This window comes from Alosa pseudoharengus, unplaced genomic scaffold (assembly GCF_046254945.1).
Source record: "Alosa pseudoharengus isolate Yale_2024_CS ecotype anadromous, Long Island Sound unplaced genomic scaffold, YU_APseudo_1.1 YU_APseudo_1.1_scf_11, whole genome shotgun sequence".
Classification (NCBI taxonomy): Eukaryota; Metazoa; Chordata; class Actinopteri; order Clupeiformes; family Clupeidae; genus Alosa; species Alosa pseudoharengus.
In genome coordinates, this window is record NW_027468576.1 from 29,831,963 (window position 1) to 29,845,189 (window position 13,227).

At 40.0% G+C, this 13,227-nt stretch overlaps 2 protein-coding genes across 2 annotated transcripts; one reads left to right on the top strand and one right to left on the bottom strand.

Annotated features, from left to right (window-relative positions):
• Positions 1-351: 351 nt before the first annotated feature.
• Positions 352-7,069, bottom strand: ankrd29 (ankyrin repeat domain 29). Its single transcript, XM_076277643.1, has 10 exons — positions 6,966-7,069; positions 6,213-6,323; positions 5,548-5,646; positions 4,668-4,766; positions 4,032-4,130; positions 2,803-2,901; positions 1,874-1,972; positions 1,618-1,713; positions 1,263-1,361; positions 352-981 (listed from the first exon to the last, which is right to left on the bottom strand). The coding sequence occupies exons 1-10, from the start codon at positions 6,975-6,977 to the stop codon at positions 901-903; spliced, it is 894 nt and encodes a 297-aa protein (XP_076133758.1). The 5' UTR covers positions 6,978-7,069; the 3' UTR covers positions 352-900.
• Positions 7,070-10,592: 3,523 nt separating this feature from the next.
• cts12 (cathepsin 12) lies at positions 10,593-13,227 on the top strand. The gene is made up of 7 exons (XM_076275447.1): positions 10,593-10,748; positions 10,889-11,011; positions 11,227-11,391; positions 11,565-11,786; positions 12,063-12,231; positions 12,805-12,910; positions 13,128-13,227. Exons 1-7 carry the CDS (start codon positions 10,593-10,595, stop codon positions 13,225-13,227), a joined length of 1,041 nt encoding a protein of 346 aa, XP_076131562.1.

Genomic DNA, 13,227 nt, shown 5'->3' on the forward strand with positions numbered 1-13,227 from the left:
TGATGTGGGAGGGGTTGGTTTGGATGACCAAGCATCACGGGTGAACTGGAGGCGCTTCAACAGTGGTTGTGCGGGAGTGGCCAACCACTGTATGTAGTCTAGCATGTAGTTTCCACCGGTAGGCTATATAGACAACAACAACCGAAACTTGATTAAAGTTTTCTGACAATGCTGCTCCCCGTGGACAAAACTGGCAAAATCACCAAATTTTTCCGAGCAGCATGAATGATTCCTTTTCAACTAAGACAGATGAAAATGAAAGGAATGGATTTCATGAACACAAACTTTTTTATTCCATAAATAACAAAAAAGTAGGCTTTGTCAAACAAAGGGCAAACAAGAATAAATAATAATAATATAGCCTTTAACAGCATAAATACCAAACATTCAGAGCAATTCACCGGAAAAGAAAAGGCAAAAGAACCCCAAATCTTACAATAATGTCATTCATAGTGGTAAACGGTTTAAATTATTATGGCTCTGTTATTTACAGTAACAAGGTCTTTCTATTACCCAATAATTGATTCCATATGAAACACATTTTAGTTAGTAACATATCCACCAGTACAGCAAAAATATTATCATTAAGGCAATACTTGTTTGTAAAGAATCGGTTTCATTGAAGTTGTTGCTACAAGAAGTATGAGTACATTTAGGCCTAGTTAATTTAATACTGAGTTCAACCAAATATTGCACTGATTGTAGACATCTCATTCAGACAGGCTTGAGAGACCAAGTTTTTTTTAATTCATAGCTTCAGTTGCAAACAAGCACCATAAAATATATCCTCTTAAATATCACTGGAATATCCAAACTGCTTTGCTATCTGACCTCTGGCAGGAAGTACATTATTTCTTAGGACACCCATGGTCAAACATAAGGACCAGGGTAAAGTAGTCATCAACTTCCATTGGCGATGTTTGGTCGTAGAAGCCAAAGGATTCTGTCATTCTTAGTAAGATCAGCAGGGAAATCATTATTCTGTTAAGAATAAAACAGCAAATTAAAAAAAATAAAAACCAATACAATTGGTCAATAAAGCACTCTGAAGCAAATAAATATGGAGCAAATACAAGAAGTCAGAAGGAAATAGAAATACCGTAAGAATCTTTCTTGCTTTGACAATATTTCCTTTGATGTTGTTAGTGTAATGTGTGCACATCCTTTTCTGTATATTTCTCACCCTTTCATTGCATGTCTTACTTTTCTAAGTTTCCTTGGTCCCTAATCTCTAAAGCAGATTTAACGTTTGTGATACTCACATTATTTGGTAAAGATGGATCCGCATTTGCTTCCAGCAAAAGTGATACAGTCTTAGGATTTCCCCCCATGACAGCTGCGTGAAGAGCAGTTGAACCATTCTGCAATGAGGATCGAAACAAAATAACTTATTCCAATACAAATTACTCACTTACTTCACTTACTTGATAATTAGGTTTAAATATTGTTAGAGATATATTATGACATGATAACTGTTCAGTATATATCTTAATTGTATACTACAACTATGACAGCTACCAGAGTGATTTAAATTGCTTTAGTGGTACAAAGTTTGTATGCTTTGGTGTCTTAATTATAGAGCTCTTACAGTGTGAGATTGAAATACATAGGTACAACCTTCAAAAGGCCCAGAGAGGGGGAGAACTTCAGAAGCTCCTCAATGACTTGATTATGTCCTTTAAATGCAGCCTTGAAAAGGGCCGTGGAACCATCCTATCAACAGACACCAGATCCACAAACAAATAGTCCATAAGGAAACAGATTGGAAACAAGCAAATGATTGAATTAACATATTCAAACCAGTTAAACCCTAACAAAATTGATTCAAACAAGTTCTCAGAACTTTTGTCATGTGATGAGTGAGGGTGTTTACCTTTCTGTCCGTGTCACGGTCGGCTCCACGCAGCAGTAAGACCTTCACCACCTCGCCATGGCCCATCTGGGCTGCCATCCACAAGGGGGCAGTGCCATCCTAAGGCCAAGCAAAAAGTATGGGACATGGAGTATGCTTTATGGCAGTGGTTCTTAAAACTTTTTGTTTGGCGACCCCACAAAAAAACATTGGCCAAGTCTTGCGACCCCCCACCCCCCCTCTCCAACTGGCGAAATGGGTTTTTACAATGGAAAATGTTGTAGAGGCAGAAATTCTCTCATAGGTAGGCTATGTTCAATGGCAGCCTTTTCACTTCTGTGGCTAAAAGGCTGCATGGTGTTCTGTCACTGGTAAGCTTATGTACATCATCTTTAAGGTCATCATTGCAAGAGGCAGAGATTTGAGTTTGTGTAAACAGAACATCCATTTTCAAAGAAACATTATGGAAACACTGTGAATTAGAAGCCTGCATCTAGGGCTACTAACTATCCCAGTTTTTAAACATGTTGGTCTAAAACCTTTAGGAAAATGTATTTAATTCAAATTGCAAATTATTTTGTGACCCCTCCCATATTTTTGGCGACCCCCAGTTTAAGAACTTCTGCTTTATGGCACACGTGGGTAAATGCTCAGTGTAAGCACCCTATTTAAATTACTCCCTGTACCAGCACAGGTTAAAGGAATAATTATGAGTTTGCGTATGTGTGAGTGCAGTAAATTCGATGTAATTACAGAAATGTGTTTATCAACTGAAGTCAGACATTACGTAACCTTTTGTAGTGCTTAGACAAGGCCAACTGAATGATGGAATGGCTCCATCATAAATCTCCTTATTTTATTGCCAACCTGTTGTTAGATAATCTTAATGAAGTAATGCATTGCGTGACACCCGTGAGACAGGTTAGGGGTCATGGGGGCTACCCACCCACCTCACGCAGGTGGTTCACTTTGGCTCCAGATGATATCAGCTGACGCACAACTGTCACATGACCTTGTTGGGCAGCAAGGAATAGTGGGGTGGCTCCGTCCTGAAATGAGATATCCCAGTGCAGCTAGTCATAAATAGTGTGTGTTGACCAACAGAACGTTTAAAAATAGCCACAGCCTGGGAGATCCTCATGAGAACACTGCTCGGTGTCGGTGGTAGAAATAGTACAGGAGTTTCTCAAGGGTGGGTGCTGGTGAGAGTAGTTTTACTTTGAAAGTTTATTAAACATAGCTTACAATTCTGTATTCAGCCAAGAAGATAGACATGGGGGGGGGGCATGTAATTCTATCCCCTACACTTATTTGAAGATAAATAGACTTGCTAAAATACTAGCTTGTGACCTGAGGCTAGTCTTTGCCAATCAAAGACACTTAGCTTATTAACTTGCCTAACTGTTGTTAGCAAATGATGCCGACAAAAAAGAAAGTCTCATTTGATTTACGTTTAGTCATTTTCAGTTTCCAATAAAAATCTTACTTCAGTATAGTATATATACTCTTTTGATCCCGTGAGGAAAATTTGGTCTCTGCATTTATCCCAATCCGTGAATTAGTGAAACACACTCAGCACACAGTGAACACACAGTGAGGTGAAGCACACACTAATCCCGGCGCAGTGAGCTGCCTGCAACAACAGCGGTGCTTGGGGAGCAGTGAGGGGTTAGATGCCTTGCTCAAGGGCACTTCAGCCGTGCCTACTGGTCGGGGTTCGAACCGGCAACCCTCCAGTAACAAGTCCAAAGCGCTAACCAGTAGGCCACGGCTGTCCTAACCAATCACTTTACTAAGGATTATTATAGGTAATTGTGTATTCATGTGCATATTGCACAATGGATAATGTTAAAGTAGGCCAGAGAGGTGGATACACAGAAACGTTTGACTTTCAGGCAAGCCAATAAAGTACCGTAAGATTATATGATTATATGCACAGAAAAACAGTGGGCTGATTCCATCTGCTTGCACCCCACCCCTACAACCCCTTTTCCCTCGGTCAACCCCAGGCCCAGCCATCCTCTCTAAATCCCAATCCCTGTCAAGCTCACTGCAATGCCCCACTATCAGTGCAACCACAGAGAAACTGATCTTCTATTCATGAACATACTTAGTATCGCATGCAACTGAGAAATACGTAGAAGACAGCAATATGCAGCAGTATGCAAGAAATACTCACATTTAGCTGGTCATGGACATTTGCCCCATTCTTCAGTAAGGTCTCGACAACTATGCTGTGGCCATACTGGCTTGCGGCAGAAAGGGCTGTGCCACCATCCTGTACAGTAGATAGGTATCAGATGCATTTTAAAATGTGGTCTTTATAGACCCTTTCAAGAGAGTTCCATTATCAGCATCATAGTTGGCCCCACAAGACTTCCTTTTTAACATTCCATATGTTATCTTAATGCAGAGGAAGTAGATTGGGGCCCAAATAGAACGTTCAAGCATTGTTTTTGTTTTTATTGTTGAAAGGGTCTATACAAACAATACAACTAAAGAATAAGGTTTGCACGGCACGGTAATGCTCAGACATGCTATGGAGACTAGAGCACACCAACTGTCCAATATCTGGATATTTGTTTAGCAGGATTTAATCTTGTGATAACTTGAAACTAAAATATATTTTTTAGTGAGGACATTATCACTTAATTTTGTTACCATGACTGGCAATGACATAATTAGTAGGTTATTAGATGTCATGAAGATGGAGGGGTTTAACACAGTTCCCCCATACACACAGTCAAGCTCTCTTTCATTATCCACTTTGTCTGCATAGGTTGACACATGAATGACAGCAGGCTACTCTAAATACCTTGGTCCGGAATTCTGTGGAGGCCCCAAACTCAAACAGCAGCTTGACAATGTCATTGTGTCCCTGCTGGGCAGCAAAGAAGAGTGCAGTAGAACCTGTCTAGATCAAAGCAGAAGACACATAGAGAGCATCATCAGTTGGCCTTCCAGGCATCAAAGAGACAGGCACACAAGGATGATATACAGTACAATTTAGCCCTCGGTCCTCACTTGGCAAATGTTGAGCTGTTTGCACCAATTATCTTCCAAGTACATTTGCACCATGAACTTCAAGTCATTGCTTTTTATGATGGTAAGTCTTCACAGAAGCCATCATATTAACATTGATCTATAGCAGTCAGGGAATATTTTCCACATTAATAATGCAATGCGGAAAATACGCTGTTAGGTCTCCTTGCATGGCTCAACAGGTAACCTTTCCAGGAAGTGAACTGCAATGTTTTGGAGGTAGCTGACAGTTGAAAAAGATAAATGCCTTTTCGCTGAGTGGTAAATCTGATGTAAGCCTCTAATCTGAGTAAATCAAAACACACTTACTGTTTGGCACAGACAATTATTAGTGTAAGTTATGTTTAGTTGAACTATTTGTTTTGCATAAATGAACAGTTAATCTCCTTTTGACATCTCCCTCTGACTTCATGACATCTCCCTCTGACTTCAGCGTAAAGGTTGTATCAGCGATTTCAGCCCCAAAAAAGGCTCAAACATAAATGATCACATTCATCTAATCTTTCCTAACGATCTGCTAGCTGCCTGCCTCACAAGCAAGCCGTCAAAAAACTGCGTCTCTGTAGGCAGCCTAGGCTCCGAGATCTGTACACAAAAACAATTGCTACCAACAAGGGTTGGCAATTGAATGGTGCCTTGAATGGTCTGAATACCTCTCTTTGCAAGTTGATATCTGCTCCTTGCATGATGAGCTCCCGGGCACAGTCATAGTGTCCGCTGTATGAGGCAACCATAAGGGCTGTGGTGCCATACTGGAAAGGGTGAACAACATCATCACAAATATCATCATCAGTATACTCATAACATTACTAGCAACTCTATAGCAGTGGTCCTTATGTTCCCACTCTAGAAATGATATAGCTATGTAGAAAGACACTATGTAGCTATTATATTTCTCATAGGAAGAAAAATCACTGCAATCGAACCCTCGCAGGATCCTGGAGCAACTAGGTAATGTGTGAGTGACTCAGCCTTTGCATGGAGGTGGTGGTGGTGTTTATAGGAGTGGGGGTGCAATTGTTTTTTCATTGTCAAAGTGGGGCTCGCCAAAATAAAGTTTGGGAACCACTGCTCTATAGTACAGTAAGCATTAACATGAAAAGTATTCAACATGTGCACATACAATCTACATACAGCAATCGATACAGCAATGAGAAATGGCCAATGATATTACAATGACATTGTCTCTTTCTGTTTTTCAGATTTGAACATCCCAAAACTCTCACTAAATAGGGTGGGTTCACAATCAATACAAATATACAGACACACGCACACAGAGAGACACACTGCCTTGTCATAAATGCTCTGTTAGCCATACACAGTCTTTGCAGTCGGCATCCACGCGCCCACTATTGAGAAGCAGCTGAAGCAGAGCCAAGTTTCCCTTCCGTGCTGCCCAAAATACTGCGTTGGCGAGGGGCGTCTCCTTCTGCAAAACACATGTACCTAGATATCACATATGGCCATCACAGTGCACAGAGAGACATTACATGGCAGCCTATATGTGCGCACAGAATCCCGCGGACCAGCTACCTGGCACTTGATTGGCTATTAATGCAGCGCAATCAAAACAGACGACTCTCCTATTCCATATTCATCCCCATATAGAATTGTATGGATAAATGCAGAGGCAGAATAAGCAGTTTGTGTGAATCCACAAACGTCAATATGCTTAATATCTAGAGACTATAAAATGGCAAAACGCTGCATAGCAGAGCACGACAGGAAAGCTTTTTTCCCTATATTTCCGTTCCCTTCCATAGTGCTTGCTGGTCGCCTGGCAGAGTGGCTAACTGGCTGCGCAGACTGTGTTCATAAGTAATTTGTCTGTACATTGAAATGTCGACAGGGCATCCAGCACCAGCAAAAATAAAGATTTATATTCGACTTCAGTGAACACCGGTGTCATTGCGAAGTTATGCTCATGCCAGAAAAAATACGCTATCCAATTCGCCTTCGGCTAAGAAATGTCAGTTGAGAGGCATAGTGCTCGTCAGTGCTACAATACAGTTGCAACTCGTCATAGCGGTTTATCTTAAACCAGAATGTAGAGATTGAAAGTGGTTCTTACCTTAAACGACATTCTCCGTGTCCTATTCGCAACTCATTGCTCTAGGTGAAGACAGTTTACCGACGGCTAACTTCAGGACCGCTGACGGTCAAAGGGATCTCGCTGTCCACCCTGCCCAGTTGACGTTGCTGTAATAACTACCACGCAGCCACTACAAGCCAACTAGCTATTACGCAGTGTTGTCCCTCGATCGAATCGCACTAAACACCTTCAGGGGCGCACATACTCTCGGAAACGATAGAGGATATTATCATGACATTGTACCCTATATTTTGTTCCCTTGCGCATTAATATAAAAAATCAACTGTGAATTATAAGAACATATTTATTTAGTTAAATCCCTCTAAAAGTTAAACATTCAGACATCCATGCAAAGATGTTTACATTAAATTACCATTATAATCAGTGCAATAAAAACAATAATATTCCAGTAGATGAATGTTAGTAAAAATTAGTTTTTAACATGAATATTCCTTGTCTGTAAAATGATGTTGGCTAAAGGAATATTGAAGTAGGTATATAAGTGTCAGGTGGTTGAATTTCTTTCTCTCTCTCTCTCTGATTTTGTTTTGCTGGTTCTTGTATGATATGCCACATTTGTGGCTGGAGCAGGTAAACTGAGAGATTACAGTAATTGTAGAGGGAGTCACACTTTTGATGAAAGACATACAAATATCCATGTGTATGACCTCAAGGTTATTGATCTCCATTTTAAAAATGGCAATATGTTGTGCCATCTCTCCTCTTTGACAGTATCAAGATTTTGGGTTGTTCATCCTTAACCTACAGGATAAACAATATTGATGTACTTTCATGACCATAATGAAAGGTTCTCAAGTGTTTCCATGTTGATGCTGTCATTATATTGACATAGATGTGCTAAAAGTGCCCTTGCATATGCCTGGGAACACACCAGATGCTTGGCCTAATGTAGGCCTGTGTGTAAAGGAAGCTCTGTATGTAGGCCTAATAGTATACTTGATAGCTACTGATACATGAATATTTTCAGTGGCTCTCTTATTTGGATATGGATAATATCTTTATTCATCCACCTTTATCCACCTATAGTATAAAAAGATCTATTTGAGAAGTTTTGTGAAGAGTCTTTGTGTGCCGATATCAAGTAAACCTGATCTAAAACTGTAATATGGTTTGCGTGTTATATTTCACAATGCAATAAATAAATGAAATAATGTGCAGCAAATAAACACTAACATCGAGACCCCCTAATTGGTCTTTATAGGCCCATTATAGGTTTTGGAGAGGAGAAGCCTACCTTATACCTGCTGGCGTGAAACACATATTTTACACACCATTTTACCTGTCATTTTCATTCTAATGCCCTGCAGGGCAAACTTTTCAACACGTATAATTATCTCATCACAAACTGTTATTATACGGGTTGTCCCAGCACATCATTTTTCACCAAACATATGCTTGAGAATGGTGCTATCATTTGGACAGGTGGGTTGTTTTCTTTAGCCACTGACAAATACACCTGACTGCCACTGGATGTTTGCCATGCACTTACATTGAACTGCAATTTGCACACTTACACCATTTTTTATTACGATTCAGAGCAGAAAAATAACAAGTTTTGGCTTGTTTCAAGTCAGACACAAGACGGTAATGGTATGCTGGCACGAAAAAGTAGGGGTGTCAATCGCAGCGTAAAAGAGGTCTGGGTTTTTCCTGAAACTGCAGTCACTCAAGAGATGTTTAGATAAGTACAGACTGTTCAGAAAGCAACATATTTGTATGATTCTGGAGCTTTTAGGGCTTAACTCTAATCTCAGGGAGCGTACATCGCTGTAATTATCATCAAGTGAAAGTTTGAGCTTTAGTCCTTTTCAAACATTCTATGCATCACAGGTTGTAAGACAGGTCAAAACAAACTTAAATAAAGTCACCCACATTGAACATGTTCTTGCAAAGTCTTTCCAATCATTCGGCCATAAGCGACTTATAGACATCATCAAGGGTTTTGTATCTTTTCTACTTATGAGGTGTATTTTGAAATCATGTTCAGTTCTAGCTTGTTTCTGAGGCCATGCTATGCTCCTATGTTTTTCTTCTGTTTTTTCTTCTGGTCCGGTGTTTCTGTCATGATCAGATGGGGTGATGTCAGTGAGAGCATCTCCCTTTACCATCCTGCGTAAGGGTTGCCCAGTGAGTGTTAATACATGTCCATAGTGCTGAACAGGCAAAACATGTTTCTGTTCTCTCATCATCCTGCAGCTCTGGCATCAAGAGAGCTGGCATTAATGTGTACACAAGAGCTCATTGCTTTGGCAGCCACACACACACTCATCAGACGATGCACCCTCCATGTTTTTTTAGGCTGGGTATAGTTGATGGTCTGGATAATGACCCATATTTCCTAATTCATTCCACCCGTCTGGTACAGGTTGATCTTTGTCTCGTTCTTCCATTGCCCTGGTGCTTTGCGCCAGAACGCTACAGGGGAGTCAATGGTGCCAGCCTGTAGCCTGACTATGAAGGTGTAATCTTCTCTTCAGCTCGACTCATCCATACCGATACTGGAGATAAATCTTGATCTGTGTAACAACTGTTCATTAGTCTTCTGTCTTTTTATTTTTTATTTCAGGGTCTATGAGGCTGTTTGCTTTTTTAAGGTTCAACAGGGACCCTTGTCTCTCAGTGATGTAACAAACAGTTGGTTTTGGCACTACACTGGGTGGTGCCTCTAATTGACTTTAAAGCTGTCTTGATGGTGGCATTTACTGACTCTTGCACGTTGTCTCCTCTCATGTTGAAAGACAACAGCACATTTCAAATGAGAATGTCAGATTTCAAAACACCCCTATAAAACATTTTGTGAGCATTTTGGTGTAGGGTGACACTTAAACTGATCACACACATGCCTCAAACATTGAGTTGTACCAGATGAGCACCACTTACAACCTCCTACAAAATTCATTTATTGCTGATATAAACTCTGTAAACCATGAACTAAAATGAAGTTAATTTCAAATGCAAGGAACACACTAAAGTGCTGTCCCCAAAAACATTTTTTAAAAAGTTGTCTAATCTATATCATCAAAATATCATAAAATTCAGAGCTATTCCAGTGTTGTAGTTGTAGTTGTAGTTGTAGTGTTAATTAATTCCAAATGTAACTTTAGGTATTTACTCTTTAGGTTATGAAACATAATTGATCACATCTTGTTCTTAAGTTGGGTTGACGGGGGCACACAGTGTGGTCACACCCCTCACTGAAGGGAATATAAGGAGGAGTGAGCAGACATTTTGTATGCTTTTGAAGACACACTGATTTGCTGCCCTTCCATACAGGATTTATACATGCAGATGGGTGAGTGTTTTTGTTAACATATTAGTTTCATACTTACAAAATTACAGTGCTGAGGATGGTAAAGCTCAGAATAGTACAAGAATTATGGTGATAGTTTATAAGTGATGTATTTATTTGTAATATCGTAATATGAATATGACTGTGTGAGTGTGTGCACTTGTCTATGTGTTTAAGTTCTTTGAAAATATGTTGAAAAGATGTTTTGTGCTCTACTTGATGGATAATTTAAACCACAGGCAAATTTGACTTATAGGCATGAATTAAAGTTTCTTAAAAATTACAATTTATTAGTCATGTCTCAAGCTTGCTGGATTGGAGGCCTAACCAGAGCATGTCTGGTCATCCTGCTTTTGTGGGACCCTTACTATGCCACCGCCGACTCAGATGAAGAAATGGAAAGCGAGTGGACAATGTGGAAACAGCAGAATGGTGTGTCATATGATGAAGAGGCAAGTCAACACACTGACCTTGTTAAAAATCCAACTGCAATCCAACTGTACACACACATACACACACACACACACACACACACACACACACACACACAGATGTTTTGTTGCCTGTTAAAATTTCAGATGGATGTGTGTAGATGGATGACTTTGAAAGAAAGGGGATTTGGGAGAGCCACTTGAGGTACATCAAAGACAACAATATGAACGTCCTCCAAGGGAGCAGAGGGTTCACCATGGCCATGAACAAATATGGAGACCTGGTGAGTTCTAATTAAATTACTCAAACTAGTTCAACGACATTATAATGGGCTGTTGGAACTTTCTGTAGAGTTTGGAACTTTCTGTAGAGTTTACTATTCAAATGGCTAAATATGGCCACCTTGCAAAGCTAGATTCTTTTTAACAGTGGTGTGGTAATTTGCTACATCATAGAAATAGCTTTTTTTAAAAATCTAACTCCTTCCCTTTTCCACAGACCCATCAAGAGTACAAGCGTCTGCTGGGGGCCAAAATTAACATACAGAATGCGAAAAGAGGGAAGGATGTGTCTCCGCGTAAACTCAGAGCTGGGGCCAAGCGTTTGGGGCTGGCCACCGTGGATTACAGAACTATGGGTTACGTCACTGAAGTCAAGGACCAGGTAGAGTTGTCAAGTTAATATAGTTTGCTAAATAGTCTTATATATAAAGTGTTAAAAAAATATGATCATGAGAGTCATGTGTGCTTCTTTATTAGGAAGCTTAAAAACAGAATGAAATATGAAAAAATCATCAGTAGATATGTATGAAGTTCCTGATTGTGATGTTCTGACAGGGCTTTTGTGGCTCTTGCTGGGCGTTCAGCACTACGGGGGCCATTGAGGGACAGGTGTTTAAGAAGACTGGCAAGCTGGTGTCCCTGAGCGAGCAAAACCTGGTGGACTGCTCCAAGTCTTTTGGGACACATGGCTGCAGTGGTGCCTGGATGGCCAACGCCTATGATTATGTGGTGAAAAATGGTCTGCAATCAGCTGACACGTACCCTTATACATCAGTGGTAATGTATGTTCTTTGGTTTATTGTAGGTTAGTGTAATGTTGATACTTAGATATTTTCAGCATATGCGTTATCGTCTTCATAATAATAAAGTAGACAAAATAAATAAGTTAGTAAATAAGTAATTAAGTAATGTTTACTTACCATATTTCTGGGTTTGGGTTTTTCAACTCAATTTTATCTGTTAAAGACTTAAAGTTTAGTTTGGCTATGCATTACAAATCACAGTCCAATAGAGAGTTGTTCCTAACAAAGGGTTTTTAATGGTTCTTTTTAGGATACCCAGCCTTGTTTCTATGACAACGCAATGGCAGTGGCCAAGATCACTGATTACAGGTTCATACCAGCTGGAGATGAACAGGCCTTGGCTGATGCTGTGGCAACTGTTGGGCCGATCACAGTTGCTATTGATGCTGACCACACCAGTTTCCTGTTTTACAGCTCAGGTATGTTACTCCCCCCCCCATACCACACTTCTTAGAACAGAATCAATGAGACTGAAATAAGACTCTTTCAATACACAAAATGACTTTGTGCTGAGCAGAAAAAATGTTAATAAAATTAAATTTAATTAAAGGAAATTAATTTACAATATCATTTGTATAATAGAATTCTATTATAGTAGTAGTAGTAGTAGTATTGTAGTAGATATTCTATATACAAAAAAGTTCAGCAATACAAAAATATTATTATTTTTTTAATTTAATTTAAAGTATTTTAAGTTCAATTCACAACACTCTTTCAAAATAACAGTTTCAAACGCATTTTAACGATAAACTTACTTATAAAATGGACAGTGGCGCCTCTGACACAGCGGATGCGTGTCTGGAATGCCTGGTATCGCAACTTTGTTAAACCCTGCAGGAGCATGACCCTCTTTGTCAGTTCTTGACACACTTGGTACTGCCATATCCAGTATGTTGAAATTTGACATCAAGGGGTATACTAGTTACCATATTGTGTTGCTTTAAAAATAATGAACTCTTAGTACTGTTATTCCTCTGAAACTGCCCTGACAGGGATCTATGAGGAGCCTCTCTGCAGCCCTCAGGGCCTTAGCCATGCAGTGGTGCTGGTGGGCTATGGCTCAGAGGGAGGAAAGGACTACTGGATCATCAAAAACAGGTGGGCACACTACCAGACACCACTGTGTCTTATTATACAATGGCGTTATTGTCTAATTCCCCCCCCCCCCCATTTCTGAATTATCTTGTATGTTTCCTAATGGTTGTTCTAATACGGTGAAAATACATCTCCTAACATGCTAAATCAATAACATTCTGTGGTCTTCAGAATCGAGACAGTAATAGTCAGCCTCTTACTTGTCTTCTTGCCTTTTCAGCTGGGGCTCAGGGTGGGGAGAGGGAGGATACATGCGGCTTATCCGGAATGGAAATAACACCTGTGGAATTGCCAGCTACGCCCTCTATCCAGTCATGTAA

What these genes read in the sequence shown, in the direction of transcription:
- ankrd29 (XM_076277643.1), bottom strand. An exon ending in ACCGTGACACGGACAGAAAG is followed by an intron (nt 1,714 to 1,873) that starts GTAAACACCCTC and finishes GTCTGTTGATAG; the next exon opens with GATGGTTCCACGGCCCTTTT. An exon ending in CCTCTCTGGGCCTTTTGAAG is followed by an intron (nt 1,362 to 1,617) that starts GTTGTACCTATG and finishes TCCTCATTGCAG; the next exon opens with AATGGTTCAACTGCTCTTCA.
- cts12 (XM_076275447.1), top strand. Translation starts at nt 10,593, where the DNA reads ATGTCTCAAGCTTGCTGGATTGGAGGCCTAACCAGAGCATGTCTGGTC. An exon ending in GTGTGTCATATGATGAAGAG is followed by an intron (nt 10,749 to 10,888) that starts GCAAGTCAACAC and finishes GGATGTGTGTAG; the next exon opens with ATGGATGACTTTGAAAGAAA. An exon ending in TGAACAAATATGGAGACCTG is followed by an intron (nt 11,012 to 11,226) that starts GTGAGTTCTAAT and finishes CCTTTTCCACAG; the next exon opens with ACCCATCAAGAGTACAAGCG.